General features: G+C 43.0%; 2 protein-coding genes and 1 non-coding gene across 14 annotated transcripts; 2 read left to right on the top strand and 1 right to left on the bottom strand.

Annotated features, from left to right (window-relative positions):
• Positions 1–8,122: 8,122 nt before the first annotated feature.
• Positions 8,123–12,104, top strand: LOC123103184 (PLASTID TRANSCRIPTIONALLY ACTIVE protein 6, chloroplastic). The gene is made up of 6 exons (XM_044524687.1): positions 8,123–8,730; positions 9,044–9,112; positions 9,197–9,301; positions 10,670–10,789; positions 11,476–11,565; positions 11,642–12,104. Exons 1-6 carry the CDS (start codon positions 8,173–8,175, stop codon positions 11,756–11,758), a joined length of 1,059 nt encoding a protein of 352 aa, XP_044380622.1. The 5' UTR covers positions 8,123–8,172; the 3' UTR covers positions 11,759–12,104.
• A 30-nt stretch (positions 12,105–12,134) lies between these two features.
• TRNAP-CGG (transfer RNA proline (anticodon CGG)) lies at positions 12,135–12,206 on the bottom strand. Its single transcript has one exon. It is a non-coding gene; the product is annotated as a tRNA-Pro (tRNA).
• A 349-nt stretch (positions 12,207–12,555) lies between these two features.
• Positions 12,556–17,328, top strand: LOC123103183 (uncharacterized). Of its 12 annotated transcripts, XR_006449687.1 has the most exons (7): positions 12,570–13,874; positions 14,188–14,323; positions 15,364–15,493; positions 15,578–15,613; positions 16,033–16,149; positions 16,768–16,946; positions 17,035–17,328. XR_006449687.1 is itself a non-coding variant. In XM_044524686.1 (6 exons), the coding sequence occupies exons 3-6, from the start codon at positions 13,849–13,851 to the stop codon at positions 17,099–17,101; spliced, it is 408 nt and encodes a 135-aa protein (XP_044380621.1). In that variant the 5' UTR covers positions 12,557–13,417; positions 13,611–13,674; positions 13,760–13,848; the 3' UTR covers positions 17,102–17,328. The 12 variants fall into 12 exon arrangements, 7 of the variants coding, with proteins under 7 accessions (XP_044380616.1, XP_044380621.1, XP_044380620.1 ...); XM_044524686.1 differs by lacking the exons at positions 15,364–15,493; positions 15,578–15,613; positions 16,033–16,149 and having other exon boundaries at positions 12,557–13,417; positions 13,611–13,674; positions 13,760–13,874; XM_044524685.1 differs by lacking the exons at positions 15,364–15,493; positions 15,578–15,613; positions 16,033–16,149 and having other exon boundaries at positions 12,558–13,417; positions 13,573–13,674; positions 13,760–13,874.
• The last annotated feature ends 624 nt before the right edge of the window (positions 17,329–17,952 follow it).

Raw genomic sequence — 17,952 nt, 5'->3', positions numbered from 1 at the left:
TATGAGATGTTCCAAGAGTTGAAGTTAATATTTCAAGCAAATGCCCGAATTGAGAGATATGAAGTCTCCAATAAGTTCTACAGCTACAAGATGGAGGAGAATAGTTCTGTCAGTCAACATATACTCAGAATGTGTGGGTACCGCAACCACTTGACTCAACTGGGAGTTAACCTTCCTGATGATAGTGTCACTGACAGAGTTCTTCAATCACTACCACCAAGCTACAAAAGCCTCGTGATGAACTATAATATGCAAGGGATGGATAAGACAATTCCCGAGCTCTTCGCAATGCTAAAAGCTGCGGAGGTAGAAATCAAGAAGGAACATCAAGTGTTGATGGTCAACAAGAACACTAGTTTCAAGAAGAAGGGCAAAGGGGAGAAGGAGAACTTCAAAAAGAACGGCAAGCAAGTTGCTTCTCAAGTGAAGAAGCCCAAGTTTGGACCTAAGCCTGAGACTGAGTGCTTCTACTGCAAAGGGACTGGTCATTGGAAGCCGAATTGCCACAAGTATTTGGCGGATAAGAAGGATGGCAAAGTGAAAGGTATATTTGATATACATGTTATTGATGTGTACCTTACTAATGCTCGCAGTAGCGCCTGGGTATTTGATACTGGTTCTGTTGCTAATATTTGCAACTCGAAACAGGGGCTACGGATTAAGCGAATATTGGCTAAGGACGAGGTGACGATGCACGTGGGAAATGGTTCCAAAGTCGATGTGATCGCGATCGGCACGCTACCTCTACATCTACCTTCGGGATTAGTATTAGACCTGCATAATTTTTATTTGATGCTAGCGTTAAGCATGAACATTATATCTAGATCTTGTTTGATACGATACGGTTATTCATTTAAATCAGAGAATAATGGTTGTTCTATTTATATGAGTAATATATTTTATGGTCATGCACCCTTGATGAGTGGTCTATTTTTACTAAATCTCGATAGTAGTGATACACATATTCATAGTATTGAAGCCAAAAGATATAAGTTTAATAATGATAATGCAACTTATTTGTGGCACTGCCGTTTAGGTCATATTGGTGTAAAGCGCATGAAGAAACTCCATGCTGATGGACTTTTAGAATCACTTGATTATGAATCACTTGATGCTTGCGAACCATGCCTCATGGGCAAGATGACTAAGACTCCATTCTCCGAAACAATGGAACGAGCAACAGACTTATTGGAACTAATACATACTGATGTATGCGGTCCGATGAGTATTGATGCTCATGGCGGGTATCGTTATTTTCTGACCTTCACAGATGATATGAGCAGATATGGGTATATCTACTTGATGAAACATAAGTCTGAAACATTTGAAAAGTTCAAAGAATTTCAGAGCGAAGTGGAAAATCATCGTAACAAGAAAATTAAGTTTCTACGATCTGATCATGGAGGTGAATATTTGAGTTATGAGTTTGGTCTTCATTTGAAACAATGCGGAGTAGTTCGCAACTCATGCCACCTAGAACATCACAGCGTAATGGTGTGTCCGAACATCGTAACCGCACTTTATTAGATATGGTGCGATCTATGATGTCTCTTACTGATTTACCACTATCATTTTGGGGTTATGCTTTAGAGACGGATGCATTCACGTTAAATAGGGCGCCATCGAAATCAGTTGAGACGACACCATATGAACCATGGTTTGGCAAGAAACCCAAATTGTCGTTTCTTAAAGTTTGGGGCTGTGATGCTTATGTGAAAAAGCTTCAACCTAATAAGCTCGAACCCAAATCGAAGAAATGTGTCTTCATAGGATACCCAGAGGAGACTGTTGGGTACACCTTCTATCACAGATCTGAAGGCAAGATATTCGTTGCTAAGAATGGATCCTTTCTAGAGAAGGAGTTTCTCTTGAAAGAAGTGAGTGGGAGGAAAGTAGAACTTGATGAGGTAACTGTACCTTCTCCCTTATTGGAAAGTAGTTCATCACATAAATTACTTCCAGTGATTCCTACACCAATTAGTGAGGAAGCTAATGATGATGATCATGAAACTTCTGATCAAGTTACTATCGAACCTTGTAGGTCAACCAGAGTAAGATCCGCACCAGAGTGGTACGGTAATCCTATTCTAGAAGTCATGTTACTTGACCATGACGAACCTACGAACTATGAGGAAGCGATGATGAGCCCAGATTCCGTAAAATGGCTTGAGGCCATGAAATCTGAGATGGGATCCATGTATGAGAACAAAGTGTGGACTTTGGTTGACTTGCCCGATGATCGGCAAGCCATAGAGAATAAATGGGTCTTCAAGAAGAAGACTGACGCAGACGGTAATGTTACTATCTATAACGCTCGACTTGTTGCAAAAGGTTTTTGACAAGTTCAAGGAGTTGACTACGATGAGACCTTCTCACCCATAGCGATGCTTAAGTCCATCCGAATCATGTTAGAAATTGCCGCAATTTATGATTATGAAATTTGGCAAATGGATGTCAAAACTGCATTCCTTAATGGATATCTTAAAGAAGAGTTGTATATGATGTAACCAGAAGGTTTTGTCGATCCAAAAGGTGCTAACAAAGCGTGTAAGCTCCAACGATCCATTTATGGACTGGTGTAAGCATCTCGGAGTTGGAATATACACTTTGATAGTGTGATCAAAGCATATGGTTATATACAGACTTTTGGAGAAGCCTGCATTTACAAGAAAGTGAGTGAGAGCTCTGTAGCATTTCTGATATTATATGTGGATGACATATTGTTGATCGGAAATGATACTGAATTTCTGAATAGCATAAAAGGATACTTGAATAAGAATTTTTCAATGAAAGACCTCGGTGAAGCTGCTTATATATTGGGCATCAAGATCTATAGAGATAGATCAAGACGCTTAATTAGACTTTTCACAAAGCACATACCTTGATAAAGTTTTGAAGAAGTTCAAAATGGATCAAGCAAAGAAAGGGTTCTTGCATGTGTTACAAAGTGTGGAGTTGGGTCAGACTCAATACCCAACCACCGCAGAAGATAGAGAGAAAATGAAAGTCATTCCCTATGCCTCAGCCATAGGTTCTGTCGTGTATGCAATGATGTGTACCAGACCTAATGTGTGCCTTGCTATTAGTTTAGCGGGGAGGTACCAAAGTAATCCAGGAGTGGATCACTGGACAGCGGTCAAGAACATCCTGAAATACCTAAAAAGGACTAAGGATATGTTTCTCGTTTATGGAGGTGACAAAGAGCTCGCCGTAAATGGTTACGTCGATGCGAGCTTTGACACTGATCCGGATGAATCTAAGTCACAAACCGGATACATATTTTTATTGAATGGGGGAGCTGTCAGTTGGTGCAGTTCTAAATAGAACGTCGTGGCGGGATCTACGTGTTAAGCGGAATACATAGCTGCTTCTAAAGCAGCAAATGAAGGAGTCTGGATGAAGGAGTTCATATCCGATCTAGGTGTAATACCTAGTGCATCGGGTCCAATGAAAATCTTTTGTGACAATACTGGTGCAATTGCCCTAGCAAAGGAATCTAGACTTCACAAGAGAACCAAGCACATCAAGAGACGCTTCAATTCCATCTGCGATCAAGTCAAGGAAGGATACATAGAGATTTGCAAGATACATACGGATTTGAATGTTACAGACCCGTTGACTAAGCCTCCCTCACGAGCAAAACATGATCAACACCAAGACTCCATGGGTGTTAGAATCATTACTGTGTAATCTAGATTATTGACTCTAGTGCAAGTGGGAGACTGAAGGAAATATGCCCTAGAGGCAATAATAAAGTTATTATTTATATTTCCTTATATCATGATAAATGTTTATTGTTCATGCTAGAATTGTATTAACCGAAAACTTAATGCATGTGTGAATACAAAGACAAACAGAGTGTCCCTAGTATGCCTCTACTAGACTAGCTCGTTAATCAAAGATGGTTAAGTTTCCTAGCCATAGACATGTGTTGTCATTTGATGAATGGGATCACATCATTAGAGAATGATGTGATGGACTAGACCCATCCATTAGCTTAGCACTATGACCGTTTTAGTTTATTGCTATTGCTTTCTCCATAACTCATACATGTTCCTACGACTATGAGATTATGCAACTCCCGAATACCGAAGGAACACTTAGTGTGCTATCAAACGTCACAACATAATTGGGTGATTATAAAGATGCTCTACAGGTGTCTTCGATGGTGTTTTTTGAGTTGGCATAGATCGAGATTAGGATTTGTCACTCCGATTGTCGGAGAGGTATCTCTAGGCCCTCCCGGTAATACACATCACTATGAGCCTTGCAAGCAATGTGATTAATGAGTTAGTTACAGGATGATGCATTACAGAACAAGTAAAGAGACTTGCCGGTGATGAGATTGAACTAGGTATGATGATACCAACGATCGAATCTCGGGCAAGTAACATACCGATGACAAAGGGAACAACATATGTTGTTATGTGGTTTGACCGATAAAGATCTTCGTAGAATATGTAGGAACCAATATGAGCATCCAGGTTCCGCTATTGGTTATTGACCAGAGATGAGTCTCGGCCATGTCTACATAGTTCTCGAACCCGTAGGGTCCGCACGCTTAACGTTCGATGACGATATGTGTTGTGAGTTATGTGATTTGATGTACCTAAGGTTGTTCGGAGTCTGGAATGTGATCACGGACATGACGAGGAGTCTCGAAATGGTCGAGACATAAAGATTAATATATTAGAAGGTTATGTTTGGACACCGGAAAGGTTTTGGATAGGTTCGGGCATTTTCCGGAGTACCGGAGTTTACCGGAACCCCCTGGAGGGTTAATGGGCTTTCATGGGCCTTAGCGGAAGAGAGGAGGAGGCAGCTAGGTGGAGGCGCCCCCCCCCCCCAAGCCCAATCCGAATTGGGGTGGGGGCTTTCCTTCTCTCCCTCTTCCTCTTTCCTTCCCCTCCTAGTTGGACTAGGAAAGGGGGGAACCTACTCCTAGTAGGAATTGGATTCCCCCCTTGAGGCGTGCCCCATGAGGCCGGCCGGCCCCCTCCTCCCCTCCTTTATATACAGGGGAGGGGGCACTCCATAGACACACAAGTTGATTTCTTAGCCGTGCGCGGTGCCTTCCACCACAGATTTCCACCTCGGTCATATTGTCGTAGTGCTTAGGCGAAGCCCTGCGCCGGTAACTTCATCATCACCGTCAACAAGCCGTCGTGCTGACGAAACTCTCCCTCGGCCTTAGCTGGATCTAGAGTTCGAGGGATGTCACCGAGCTGAACGTGTGCAGATCGCGGAGGTGTCGTGCGTTCGGTACTTGATCGGTTGGATCGCGAAGACGTTCGATTACATCAACCGCGTTACTCAACGCTTCCGCCTTCGGTCTACGAGGGTACGTAGACACACTCTCCCCTCTCGTTGCTATGCATCTCCTAGATAGATCTTGCGTGATCGTAGGATTTTTTTTGAAATACCGCGTTCCCCAACAGTAGCACGTATGTTTGTACCAGTCTTCGCCCACTATAAACATCAAAAGGAGGCTTAGTTACCCTCCAATCAGACATAGAGTTGTGTCAGTAACTTGAACAAGGGGAACAAATTTCTCTTCACCAAGCCTTCAGGTTCTATTTCCTCGCACTCAATTTACTTTTGTACTTTGTATTCCGAAGATCTTGCTCCCTTTATGTTCTCTATTGCGAAGACTTTGATGTATCCCTTTCTATTCCGCGGCATGAGCTATGCCTAGTTTAGTCATCGCTATGCTCCATGCGTCCATGCTTCTGCTTTTGTCTTCAACATGTTAGTGTGTATGTCTGCTAAGTACTTTGTTGTCTGTGTAGTTAGTCTTCATTGTAGTATTTGTCCGTCCATTTTGTCTCCGTTAAACTTCGATTAGTTCATTTTATTTGAAATAATTTTCAAAATATCCAATTCACCCCCTCTGTTCCATGACTGCCCTTACACACGCACATGTTGTCTAAATGATCAAGTTAGTCTAAATGATCAAGTCCGAACTTTAGATAATATGTGCCCCTCTTTAACCAGTCGTATAATGCAGTTGTTGTCATTGTTTTGTGCAATCAATTTAAGTCCATGCTCATTGATTTGCACTCCAGGGAGCAACGAACATATATTTATTCTTCCTCCCCTCTCGTACTCCAAATCCTCTACTAAGTCATACAATATCTGACATGCAAATTTTCCTAGCATCATGGAAATCATAAAAGACCTTTCCATTCATATAAGAGATAAGACCTACTCACTCCATTATACAAAAAAAACGTAATGCACTAACTCTACAATGTAGAAGCCAGTGCCTTCATCCGTGAACCGAGGAAAAAACAAAGCTTCAACACAGCGGACTGAAACCCTACAATTCCGAGTAGGCAAATGAGCTCGAATTAAACTTGAATTTAGTATAGAAAATCGTCCGAACACAATTAATTGCTCACTAGCCTCTTCGGTCGACGCCACAATGATGATCACGTCGCACCGCCGCAGGACGTCGTAGTCCTCGAGGATGAGGGAAGAGGCGTTTCGGGTGGCACATGGCTCGAATGGATTTGCGATGTCAGTAGAGGCCATATCGCAAAGGTACAACCATCGGCTGTCGTGGGGTGCGACAGGATTATGGAAATAGATGGGTCTTTTCGCAAGTTGTGCATCGAACATGTGTGGGGGAGGGGAGGGGTATGTGGCAAAGCTGCATCGTTCCAGAGTACACATAACCGTATGAAGGACCATAGATGTGATGTATTTCTGTATTTAGTGGAGCATTTCTTAATTTAGGGACGGGTATGATAAACGAATGTTATAATAAGCGCGTAAGTTGGAGGTCATTTTTTTTGTGCAAATGCTAGCTTTATATTGTCTTTTTAGTTTCGTCAGATCGGTGTTTACAAGTTATGAAAACGTATTACCATGAAAAAAAACGCTCGAGGACAAAATGTTTATTGGACGAGTCTACGTAGCGGCCGGCTGCTCGCTGGCATGCGCGAGCGGCCGGCCTAAAATAGAAATTCTTTTATCCGCTAGCGTCTGCTCTGCATAGACATGCATGTGTGTAATTTTTATCCGCTAGCGCATGTATCTTTTAGCATTTAATACATTCACAATCAGTTGGAAAAAACAGATCACATATGCATTTATTTCAGTTTTTAAATTTTTAAAAAGCTATATCTTCCAAACCGCACGTCAGAATTAAGATCCGTTTTCACCGCTGGAATCCTCGCAACGTGCTCTTCAAAACTATATCCCGCATGGGGATGTTTCGACGAACTAGTCTTCCTGCCAACTAAACATCAATGTGTGTGCAACTAGACTAGATTGCCGCGCCAATTGAGCACATGTATGTGTGCCAAAAAAGTCCCGCCAACTAAACATCAATGTGTGTGCAACTAGACTAGATTGCCACGCCAACTGAGCATATGTGTGTGCAACTAGTGTTCTGCCAACTAAACATCAGTGTGTGTGCAACTAGACTAAATACAAGCCAACTAAGCATATGCGTGTGCAATAAGTCTTTCTGCCAACTAAACATCAATGTGTGTGCAACTAGACTACATTACAAGCCAACTAAATATCAATGTATGTGCAACTAGACTACATTACAAGCCAACTAAACATCAATGTGTGTGCGACTAGACTACATTACAAGAGGAAGTTGCACATCGACTTTCGTCGAGGCAATAGACTAGTCGCACATCAAAGTTGTCGTGGTTGCTAGGTTGTAACCTCATACGAAGGCGCAACTCCAAACATTAGTTTTGGAAAAAAGTTGCACGATGTAGTAATAAAGTTGCACAATGCAGTAATAGAGTTGCACTATATAGCTCCAAAGTTGGCATCGAAAAAAATTCGTCAAAATATACCCATGCGGGATCTAGTTTCAAAGATCTCGTCGCGAGGATTTCAATGGTGAAAACAGATTTGAATTCCGACGCGCGGTTTGAAAGATATAGCTTTTTGAATTTTTAAAAACCCGAATAAATGCAGATGGATCTGTCTTTCTTAAACTAAAGGAGCAGTGTGAACGTATTTAATGCCACGCCTACATGCACTAGCAGACAAATAAATTACCACATGCATGCGCTGTGAGAGCCGGCCGCTCGGTTCGACCAAAAAGTGCGCGGCCACTTTTTAGATTTCAGGATGTTTATTTTCCCATTTTAAGTCGCATACGGTGGGTGGACAGTGGCGAGAGTGCAAAACCTTCTCGCGCTAATGGCGACCACTCCGCTCGCGACTGCCTCTCCCTATCCATTCCCCTCTCTGCTCTCCAAAACCCTAAACCCCACCTCCACCTTCAAGCTCTCTCCTGCTCACTCCCTCTCACTCTCCCTCCTCACCACCCCAGCGCCCCTCCTCCTCCCCCACAGGCAGGGCCGGCGGCAGCGTGACATCTCGGCGGCGTACGGTGACGGCGACATGGACGACGACTTCGGCGATGCGGGCGACTTTGACCTCGACGGAGACGACGGTGTGGGGGACGACGACGACCTCGACAACGAGCAGGACTACGACGTCGACTACGACCGCCTCCTCGCCCCCGTCAAGCCTCGGCCGCAGCTCTCCGGGGTTGGCAGCCGAGGCGAGGAAGGGGAGGGGGACATCGCCATGGTCGCGGCTGAGAGCTTCGTGTCCACTGGGGCGTCCGCCTCCGACACCGTCGTCGACTACACCGTCGACGAAGATGAGTTCCACAAGATTCGCCTGCTTCACTGCGACTTCTTCATCCGCAAGGTGCCCGACCCTGACCAAGACGTCTACGACTTCCGAGAGGTATATCCTAGTAATTCACCTCATCAACTACATTTTCCAGTAATTTCCTGCTCTATTTGAAATAGACTATTTCACCATTCATGTCTGCAAAAATGCGTTTGGCCTATGTGACATTTCATCTAACAGACCAACATGTCAATCGATGGCAATATTAGGACAGCTGACAACTACTCCCTCCAATCCATATTAATTGTCGCTGGTTTAGTACAACTTGTACTAAATAAACGGCAATTAATATCGATGGAAGGGAGTAGTAATCTTTAAGCTAACTGTGTGGTGCTTGTTCTGCTCAATATGGCATTGTGTGCAACAGATGTATGTCACACCGCCTGACACCGACATCTACTCCATTCCAAGGGTTCTTGCCCCGATGCCACAAAAGGTGCACATATCTTGCTATTTCTTATTTTTGGTGCATGTAAAATGCATTAGGTTATTAATTGTTGATTTTCTCTTTGAAATTCAGTATGTGAGGTGCGCGAAGAAAAACTTTGGCCGCTACCATGTAAGTGAGCCACCGGTTGAGCATCTGCGTGATCCCCTGTACAAGACAGAGAGGGAGATTATGAAGGTATGTCTGAGAACTTTGCCTACTCTGCTAGTTTGTTGTGCCATTCCGTTATGTTCCTTCTGTTGTAAACCAAATGAACTGGCTGAATGTGGCTTGGGAATTAAGTATTTAACAGCCATAAAGGTTCTGAAGTTCTGTCCAGGGTTTTTGCTAGGGATGCAAGCAGTGGCCCGCTTGTCCTGCTAACCATGCCATTTAAGTGTACTAATGGCCTCAACATTTGTACTAGAGTGAGCTAGTATGTGGGAAACTGGGTGTGCTGCTTGCATCCTTAGTTTTTGTCACTCGATTTGCAGTAGTAATGCATCATAGTTGCTTGGTGAGACATGTCCTTGCCAATGGTAGTTTTGACTTGTGAGGTAAAATTAATCTTAATATGCATATCCAATTGAAGAGAAGCTTGTCCAACATCGTCTGAGATGGTTTGGGCATATTCAGCGCGGGTCTCCAGAAGCTCCAGTGCATAGCGTACAGCTAAAGTGTGCTGATAATGTCAAGAGAGGTCTGGGTAGACTGAACTTGACATGGGAGGAGTCCGTAAAGAGAGATCTGAAGGACTGGAGTATCACTTAAGAACTAGACATGGACAGGGGTGCGTGGAAGCTTGCTATCCATGTGCCAGAACCATGAGTTGGTTGCGAGATCTTATGAGCTTCAGCTCTAGCCTACCCCAACTTGTTTGGGACTAAAGGCTTTGTTGTTGTTGTTGATGATGCATATCCAAGCTTCGGTTCACGTGAAGTTAGCAGTGAAACTCCTGAAAAACATCCCGCGTGGCAGATTCTACACTTCTTATAGCTTCTTTACGGGATGTGCAATGCATTGTTTATTGTCCTCACAGTGCAAATTATTGTAGGTGCTAAAACAGGAAATCAGCAAATAAGTACAATTACTTAGTTAGAGATGCTTAAGCTGCACGGCTACATCAGTGGGTTCTCTACTAGCCAAGCTTTAACTTGATTTCCAGCCCAAGATTTGGGACACTTAACTGTTGTTAACTGCATCATATGTTTTACTGCTTTCACCTTAGTGTGTTTATAGGCGAGCAGTTCTGCTCACTGGACATGCTAGCTTATTGTTAAAAAAAGGGCAGCCCCACTGCATGTAGCTCCCGCTTGCGCAGGGTCTGGGGAAGGGTCCGACCACTTTGGGTCTATTGTACACAGCCTTTCCCTACATTTCTGTAAGAGGCTGTTTCCAGGACTTGAACCCGTGACCTCATGGTCACAAGGCAGCAGCTTTACCACATGCTAGCTTATTGTTAATACTAAATATTCTTTTCCATGATATGATATATTAAGTACATATGCATCTAGCTTCATGATTTTATTAAGTATATGTATTTCATTTTTGTTTCTTCTGCTGTAGGTTTTCTTAACAAAACACTACAGAAACAGGCGGTTCAGCGATACAGATTTTTTCCTTGATTTTGAGGAGATTTATGTCATTGACTCAAAAACAAGGTCAATCACAAGAGCGAAAGTAGTGGTAAGACAATTGAAATCTTAATTCTTTCATGATATGAAAATAATAGTTTCTCTTATGTATTTAAGTAATCATGTACTATATCTTTCGCAAAAAGTAATCATGCATATGGAATCTACTGTAACTAATTTTATACTAGTTTCTCATCTAATCTAAATAGTTCAGCCATCTCACCTATGTGCCTGAAAGATAAGTTTTCACTAGTCATTGTTCATTTGCTCTGTTTGTTTACTAGTGATGATTCTGGATTCTAATCAGATGTATCAATGTCAAATGGTGCAGTTTCTTCTGGATATTACCTGTTATTTGTCACACAATGTCAATCATATTAGTCTTGGTCCATATTTGTGGAGTCTCATGTAAATATTAGTATGATCTGAATTTACTACAGGTCAAGTGTCTTCACAATCAAAATTTATGGTCGGACACTGAGATTCTCAGTCCTTTCATTGATCATTTAATAAATATCCGTAACCCATAAATATCAATTTAAAAAACAAATAAAAACTATTAGCAGCCTGATGATGTCAAGAAACTAGGGTAGGTGAATTGCAGACTTCTCTAACACCAAAAACTTGTTTTTAAGTGATTTTTTTTCTTTGTTAAGTACTCCCTCCGTATCAAAATATAAGACATCATATATTTTGGTGTACTGTCTGTGGTGACTGATATGTAGTCGTCTTTGGCAGGTGAACGTCCCTGAAGGAAAAAAGAGAGATAGGAGAAATGACCTGCTACTCATACGGGATGGAGGCGAGTCTTTCAGAATAACTGACAAGGTGGTTTACTTGCTTCACAATTATTCTCTTGTTAGCAACAAGCTTGTAGAGCTAATTTCGGTCATTGGTATCACAGTCGCAAAGAGACGACGCCACCACTATCATCCAGAGAGAAGAGTGGACGAAATCGAGACAGGATGTGGAGAAGCATTTCCGGAAGCTCAGAGATTTTGACTACTCGAATTGGTTCTGAAGAAACTGCCGTCGAGCTTCGTCTATGCAGAGAAGGATGTGCAGCGATTTTGTTGTTTCTTTAGCTGCTGCTTGTGCTAGAGCTAATTAACCGTGGTGGTCAAGTGAGAACTGCCATGTCTATATATGGTACTCCCTCTTTTCACTTATATAAGACGTTTTAGTAAATTCAGACAGTGTACTAAACAGTTCAAACTCAGCTGTCTGAAACGCCTTATAAAAAGGAACGGAGGGAGTACGTGTAGCATGGTAGCAAGTAGAATCAAGATGTATGCATTTGAGCAGTATGTCTGTACGAAAATTCAGAGTAGCTCTGTACGAAAATTCAGAGTAGCTAATGGGTATTTTATGGTGGATTGAGGCAATTAAGAAAAAATGGGGTGTTCCGAGAATCGAACTCGGGACCTCTCGCACCCGAAGCGAGAATCATACCACTAGACCAAACACCCGGATTGGTTTCTACATTCTACATAATTTTATATACTCCCTCCGTCCCATAATATATTATGGGACGGAGGGAGTGTAATGTAAACAAAATTTTATTTCCAAGAAAATACCCATCCCCATCACCAGCGCATCCCCCATGACTTAAATATTGAGGAAACGAGGCTAAACTAATTTCATTGGATGTCAATTCACAGTTCTCCTCGAACCTCTTTGCTTTTTCCTGATTTTTTAAAATGATTCATAGTTGAACATATAAAGCCTCCTAGACTCCTAGGCAGAACCGATGGCTCCAGCGCACCGCACCACCCGAGGGGAAAAAACCACCGCACCGTGCTGCGCGTGGGGAAAAAGAGAGGGCGCACCGCACCACACGAGTGAAAAATACACCGCACCGCGCGAGGGACGAAAACGGCGTCGAACCCTAGCCCCAATCCATATCCCCGCGCCCCTCACTCCTCCCTCCCTCGTCCGCCGCCGCTCCCTCCCACCTCCTCCTCCTGCGCCCTAGGAGCCCCGCCGCCGACTGCTACTCCTCCACCGCCTAGCCTCTTCCTCCTCCTCGCCTTCCCATCGCTCGCGCGCAGGCTGTCGTGGCCAAGCGCTTCGCGGGCTAACCCGTCTCCACCGCCTGCTCTGGGTTCGCGCGGGACGGGCTCCCCCGCCTCTTCCTCCTCGCGGCCGAGGTCGACTCCTCCGGAGTGAGTCGAGGGTGGGGGCCGGGTCAAGGATGCTGTTGGCGGCCTGGATGCAGGCGATGGTGGCGGTCGGCAGGGGTCTGGCGGGCGTGGCGGGTGAGGGAAGGAGCAGCAAGGCTGCAGGTCGTTCCATGGCCGAAGAATAGATGGAAGAGGATGAGTGGACGGATGTGAGGGAGAGGAGGGAAGGGACGGATGGGGGAGGGAGAGGAGGGCCGGAGAACTAACCGCCTCTGCCGCCGCCGGTTGCTTCAGGGGAGTCAGGAGCGAGATGGGGTCGCAGCGAGAGGAGCTCGTCCAGGAACGAGCGAACAGGTACGCGGGGTGTGGGCTGCGAGGCGTTTCCGAGCCTTTCCGAGCTTGTCCGCTCGGAAACCTCGCGCGAGCGGTGTAGGTGCGCTGGTGGATCGCTTGGAAGGCCAAGTTTTCCAAGCCCAAATCTTGCAGGTTTTCTTTCTCTGTGCCTAGGATGTGTTTGATGAAAATCCAAGAAGGCTGACAGGGGAGGATTAATCTATGTAAGTCATGTCATTTCATTTTTTCTGTAATTAGTTGCCTAGCCCAACTTTAAGCTGGAATAAATTCCTTATTTTCACTGAAAATGCCCTGTATTTAACTATTTATTTCTCATGCTTGGGTGATGGCTGACCATGGCATTTTCTTGTTGGTTCAGGATAATTTCTAGCTGCCACTTTGTTTTACCAATTTCAGGTTGCTTCTCCATGAGTTTGGGTGTAGTTGCTTCTGCCCTGCAGCACCTTTGCTCATTGGCCATGTTGATTGCTTATCTTTTGTTCCCTTCACGTCATTTGCTTGCTCAAGATTCATTGTTGTAAAAGGATTGCAATTTTTTTTTGCAGGTCGGTCTCTCTGGTTCTTTTTGCCGATGGCCTGATTTACGCACTGACAACCTCTTACTATAACGATTCGGCATGCTTCTGTTTTAGATATGGGATATGAAGAAGGGGCGTTCAGGTATGTTCTATCATTTCGATCAATGACACTTTATTTTGGTTCACATTTCTTTACAGGTTGTTGTTGTATGCAAAGTTTATGAGGTTGCCACTGTACCATCAAACTATGCACCATGTTAAGCATCATCCAGAACTGCCATTATATATTTAGTGTAGTAGGTTGATGCAACTTTGTAACCAGTCATGGATTTAAAATAGGCTTTCTACCTCTTTATTTTGGTCGGCATGTTTTGCCGGGATTTTTTAATATTGATCTGCTATATATTAATTACATTTTAGTAGATTGTTGACTGAGAAAGCCTGAACTTTTGTAGCTGGGCCTCAACCGGCCAGACATCGAGCTCCAGCAAGCACGTGTGCCTACCCTCCTTTGCCATGTGTTCCTGCAACAACAGCAGATTGTGTGTGTGTGGTACCAGCCAGATAAATACTACACAAATCATGTTCATGGTATGTTCCCAATCTTGATTTACAGACCGTGTACTGTAGTTAGTTCAGGTGATTACCAATTGATCTAAAACCAACCTCTGTACATGCATATCTCTGAGTTGACAAGAATGCACATAGCAACTTAAGCACCATTGATGAGAACATAATACTATTTCGATGATTGTCTTGTTCGTGTGCTTGTCTGAATAAAGCGCATATGTTACAGAAGAATTGAAAGATGTGAGAGCAGGCTGCCGTTGGTTAGTTCCATTAATAGTAGCTGTCATAGTATTACCTTTAGTTCAGGTAAAAGAAATAGATGTAGGAAAAAAATACCAACCTGCTTGTGTTCCCGAGAGAGTGTATTTTCTCCATACCTCACCATTCTTGATACATATGGTCATCTCTGTTCTGGACAACACACTTACGACCTCTCTTCATGGCACAAAACTGAAACTGTGCCATGACTATATTTTCCTTGCATGCTTGTCTAAATAAAGTGTGCAATACACATGGCATAGTCGCATAGATATACAAATCCGTTATTCCTGTGCTGATTTGAAGCTTGCTACTTGTGTAAGACCAGTCATAAACAAACATTTCTGTGATTGTAGCTGATTCCTGTCAGTGAAACTTTGCCATGAACATTGTTTATTCAGTGTGATAGCTGATTCCAATCATCCATCAACTAGATTTGTGATAATCACAACAACAAGCTCATATCTTACAAATCGCCTGATTGGTGATTATCCATTTTATATGATGTTTTTCATTTGCAAGTGCTGAGTTTTTTTCCTTTCAAGTTTCCCTCTCTTACTCAATTTCATTAAATATATTTCTCCTCTCATTCCATCATCCAGTCTGTCGGTTACTCATGATGAGTGATTATATGCAATCATCCGACAATAATTAGTATAGATAATTAGTTATGCCAGGTTGCTACATTTCTATCTCCTTTTTGCAATATGAAATATGATGGCATATTAATATTTAGACCCAGTCTCGTTGTCCGCTGCAGCATCACCCTTCTTTTCCGCCGCCCTAACTTTTTTGCACCCCAGACCTAGCAGGCGATAACGGCGCCACGAGGATTCGCTGCCGTGAGGAGGACCCCGACCCGTATGATGGCCACCGGAAGGTCACACACTTCTTTGGCTCGCTCAGACTGGCTCCATTGACGGCTTCTCTAAGGTATCTTCTTGTGCAGCTTCACACTTGCTTGTGTGTCTGGCAAAAAAGTAAGCTACCTGGTACCTCTCTACTCTGCTTTAGCAGGCGTTTGCAGAGGAAGCCAAGGGATACATGATACTGGTAATTTACTAATGATCCATATTGTTTGAATAATTTTGTTGCAAATATTTTCGTTGGTTGTCCTTTTATTTTATTTATAATCTTGCCTCGATCATGTCTTCCATTGTGCTTCACTGAAAGGTGTTCTGCATATGCGCGCTTGCTTGAGAATGGAATAATCTCACGAATTCTATTGAAAACAGAACTTCCTTATTTCAGTATGCTTAATGTTTGGTTTTAGTAAGAATGTGCTGATAAAGTATTTTTATTTTTACTTTACCGTGTTTAGTTCTGAGGTATTGATACTCCTGTCAATCTGCTCTAATCTGGTTTGCCGATATCCTGCAGGGATTAGACCATCCTATATCTTTTTTTTTCTGATTTTGGTTGGATACCTGCTTAGATGGGTGAACTTTTAACCCATCTTTTATTGCTTGCAGGTGTATTTGTTGGGTTCCTCTTGGCGTGTTGAACAAAAATTGGCGTTCAACACTGCTATTTCAAGATGGTTTGATCAGTACTAGGGAAAACCCATAGATGGAAGGAAATTATTGTAGGTGAGAGCATGGTACCCCGTCTCTTCCTATTTTGTTCCTTTCTTATAGTATTACTTTGAGGCATTATTCCTTATCATGCTACGCAGAGGCCCTTAGGTTTGCATTTGGGTGCTAACCGTTTAATAAACATCATGCATTAGTTAGCTATAATCCTTTATCTTTTCCACAAACATGATGATTATGTTCAGTACGATTGTCTGTTTCATATCCCAGAGATGTATCATTGTAAAGTAAGGTTTAAGGAGATCTAATCCTGGGCATATCAATGTAAGAGCACGTTTTTGTATTAGAATGCTTACTGTGTTTTACATGATGGTGTTTCTAAGAAAGTAAATTTGGTTGTGATCTTCAAATGGTCAGAAATTTAGTTAAGGGATGACAAAGCCTGAATGTGGCCACATTTTGGTGGGGAAGGAGGGATATAGTCTTTATAATTTAATCTTAGCATTACACTTCTGTGATTCTTTGACGAAATGTATCTTGATGTAGTCTTGCCTGTATTGGGACTGGGATTTAAGTCAAATGAATAACATTATTTCATGTGTATATATTTTTGAGGCTGTATAATTTCTCTTTTTTGATTGCTCATAGCATGTTCTTTTTTGATTGTTTGTTTAGGTATCTAAGAATGCTGATGATTACACTCGGAGCAAGCCTTGTTGCGGCGCTGCAAGTGTTGCCCCCCTCCTCCCCAAGGGCAAGGTGAAGGAAGGTGCCTGTGTGCTTCTTCTGCAGCTCGCAGCGAGGATTGCTGTGTCCAACCTGCACAAGAATGCCAAGAAGTCTTTCTCGGAGACGTAAGCCACGACGCATGTTTCTGCCATGATTTCCTTCAGCTGGATTTTGTGGATTTAGGTGTTGAAAAATTATGGGCTGTGGATGCAGGATTAAGGACATGTACCTGCACTACAACGAGAGATCTGGGCTGCTTCTTTGTGGCTTCCAAACTTGAAATGTTTGTTTGGAAGTTAGTTTAGTTTTTTTTTTGTGGATTCACAGCTTCTCACATGTATCATCCTCCTAGACCTTTAGATTTCCAAAGAAACTAAATGAAGATATGGTGGTATGGTCTCAATAGTACAACTTAAAGCCTTCCATGCTTTATATTTTCTCTGAAATTTTCTCTTGAAGAATCATGTATCTATGTTAGATCCGGTGAGAAAAGGCGGCTTCCAAGTAGAGGATGCGGGAGTGTTGGCCACATTTGGTTTTTGACTTGGGTGTCTAAATATTTTCGCAATACTTGGCTCCCTCTCGGCCTTTGCGCCATTGGCGCAACGAGTCATCTAGTAGAAGTATAAAGGACAATCGAATAGGTTCAACTCTATATCTTCCTGAAGAAAAAAATAACTCTAACATGGTAAGATTCGCCTCTTGGCAGGGTGGTGGAATTTGTGTGCGGGTATTTGTTGGTGCACATCTTCTCGTGACCGAAAAAACGTTCAAAGTCGGCTGGAGTCAGATAGGTCGATTAACGATGGGCTCAGGATTAACAGGCGCTACTGCAAGCAGTCATGCTCCCGGAAACTCTTTGTTGCGCCCGGGCACGCATGCTCTTTTGTACCAGCGTGGCGTTTCACACTGATCTTGAAAGCTGGTAACCGGGACAATGTCTAGCAAACTGGATGCCTATTTACAGTTTTACATCATACCCAATCGCAGGGTGACATAAAAAAAGTGTCTGAATAACATAGTGCTTATTACAAACATACCCCAAAACCAAAAGAGCCACCTTACAACAACTGCCAGAGAACTGCAAACTTCCTATGCTACTCCTTGTTGCCTTTCTTCCTTCCTGTCCCA

Source organism: Triticum aestivum, chromosome 5A (genome assembly GCF_018294505.1).
Source record: "Triticum aestivum cultivar Chinese Spring chromosome 5A, IWGSC CS RefSeq v2.1, whole genome shotgun sequence".
Lineage (NCBI taxonomy): Eukaryota > Viridiplantae > Streptophyta > Magnoliopsida > Poales > Poaceae > Triticum > Triticum aestivum.
The sequence above is the reverse complement of the archived record's forward strand: the minus strand, read 5'-3'. Positions and strand labels throughout refer to the sequence as shown.

What these genes read in the sequence shown, in the direction of transcription:
- LOC123103184 (XM_044524687.1), top strand. Translation starts at nt 8,173, where the DNA reads ATGGCGACCACTCCGCTCGCGACTGCCTCTCCCTATCCATTCCCCTCT. An exon ending in ACGTCTACGACTTCCGAGAG is followed by an intron (nt 8,731 to 9,043) that starts GTATATCCTAGT and finishes TGTGTGCAACAG; the next exon opens with ATGTATGTCACACCGCCTGA. An exon ending in CTTTCAGAATAACTGACAAG is followed by an intron (nt 11,566 to 11,641) that starts GTGGTTTACTTG and finishes TTGGTATCACAG; the next exon opens with TCGCAAAGAGACGACGCCAC.
- LOC123103183 (XM_044524681.1), top strand. Translation starts at nt 13,849, where the DNA reads ATGGGATATGAAGAAGGGGCGTTCAG. An exon ending in TATGAAGAAGGGGCGTTCAG is followed by an intron (nt 13,875 to 14,187) that starts GTATGTTCTATC and finishes GAACTTTTGTAG; the next exon opens with CTGGGCCTCAACCGGCCAGA. An exon ending in CTACACAAATCATGTTCATG is followed by an intron (nt 14,324 to 16,767) that starts GTATGTTCCCAA and finishes TTGTTTGTTTAG; the next exon opens with GTATCTAAGAATGCTGATGA.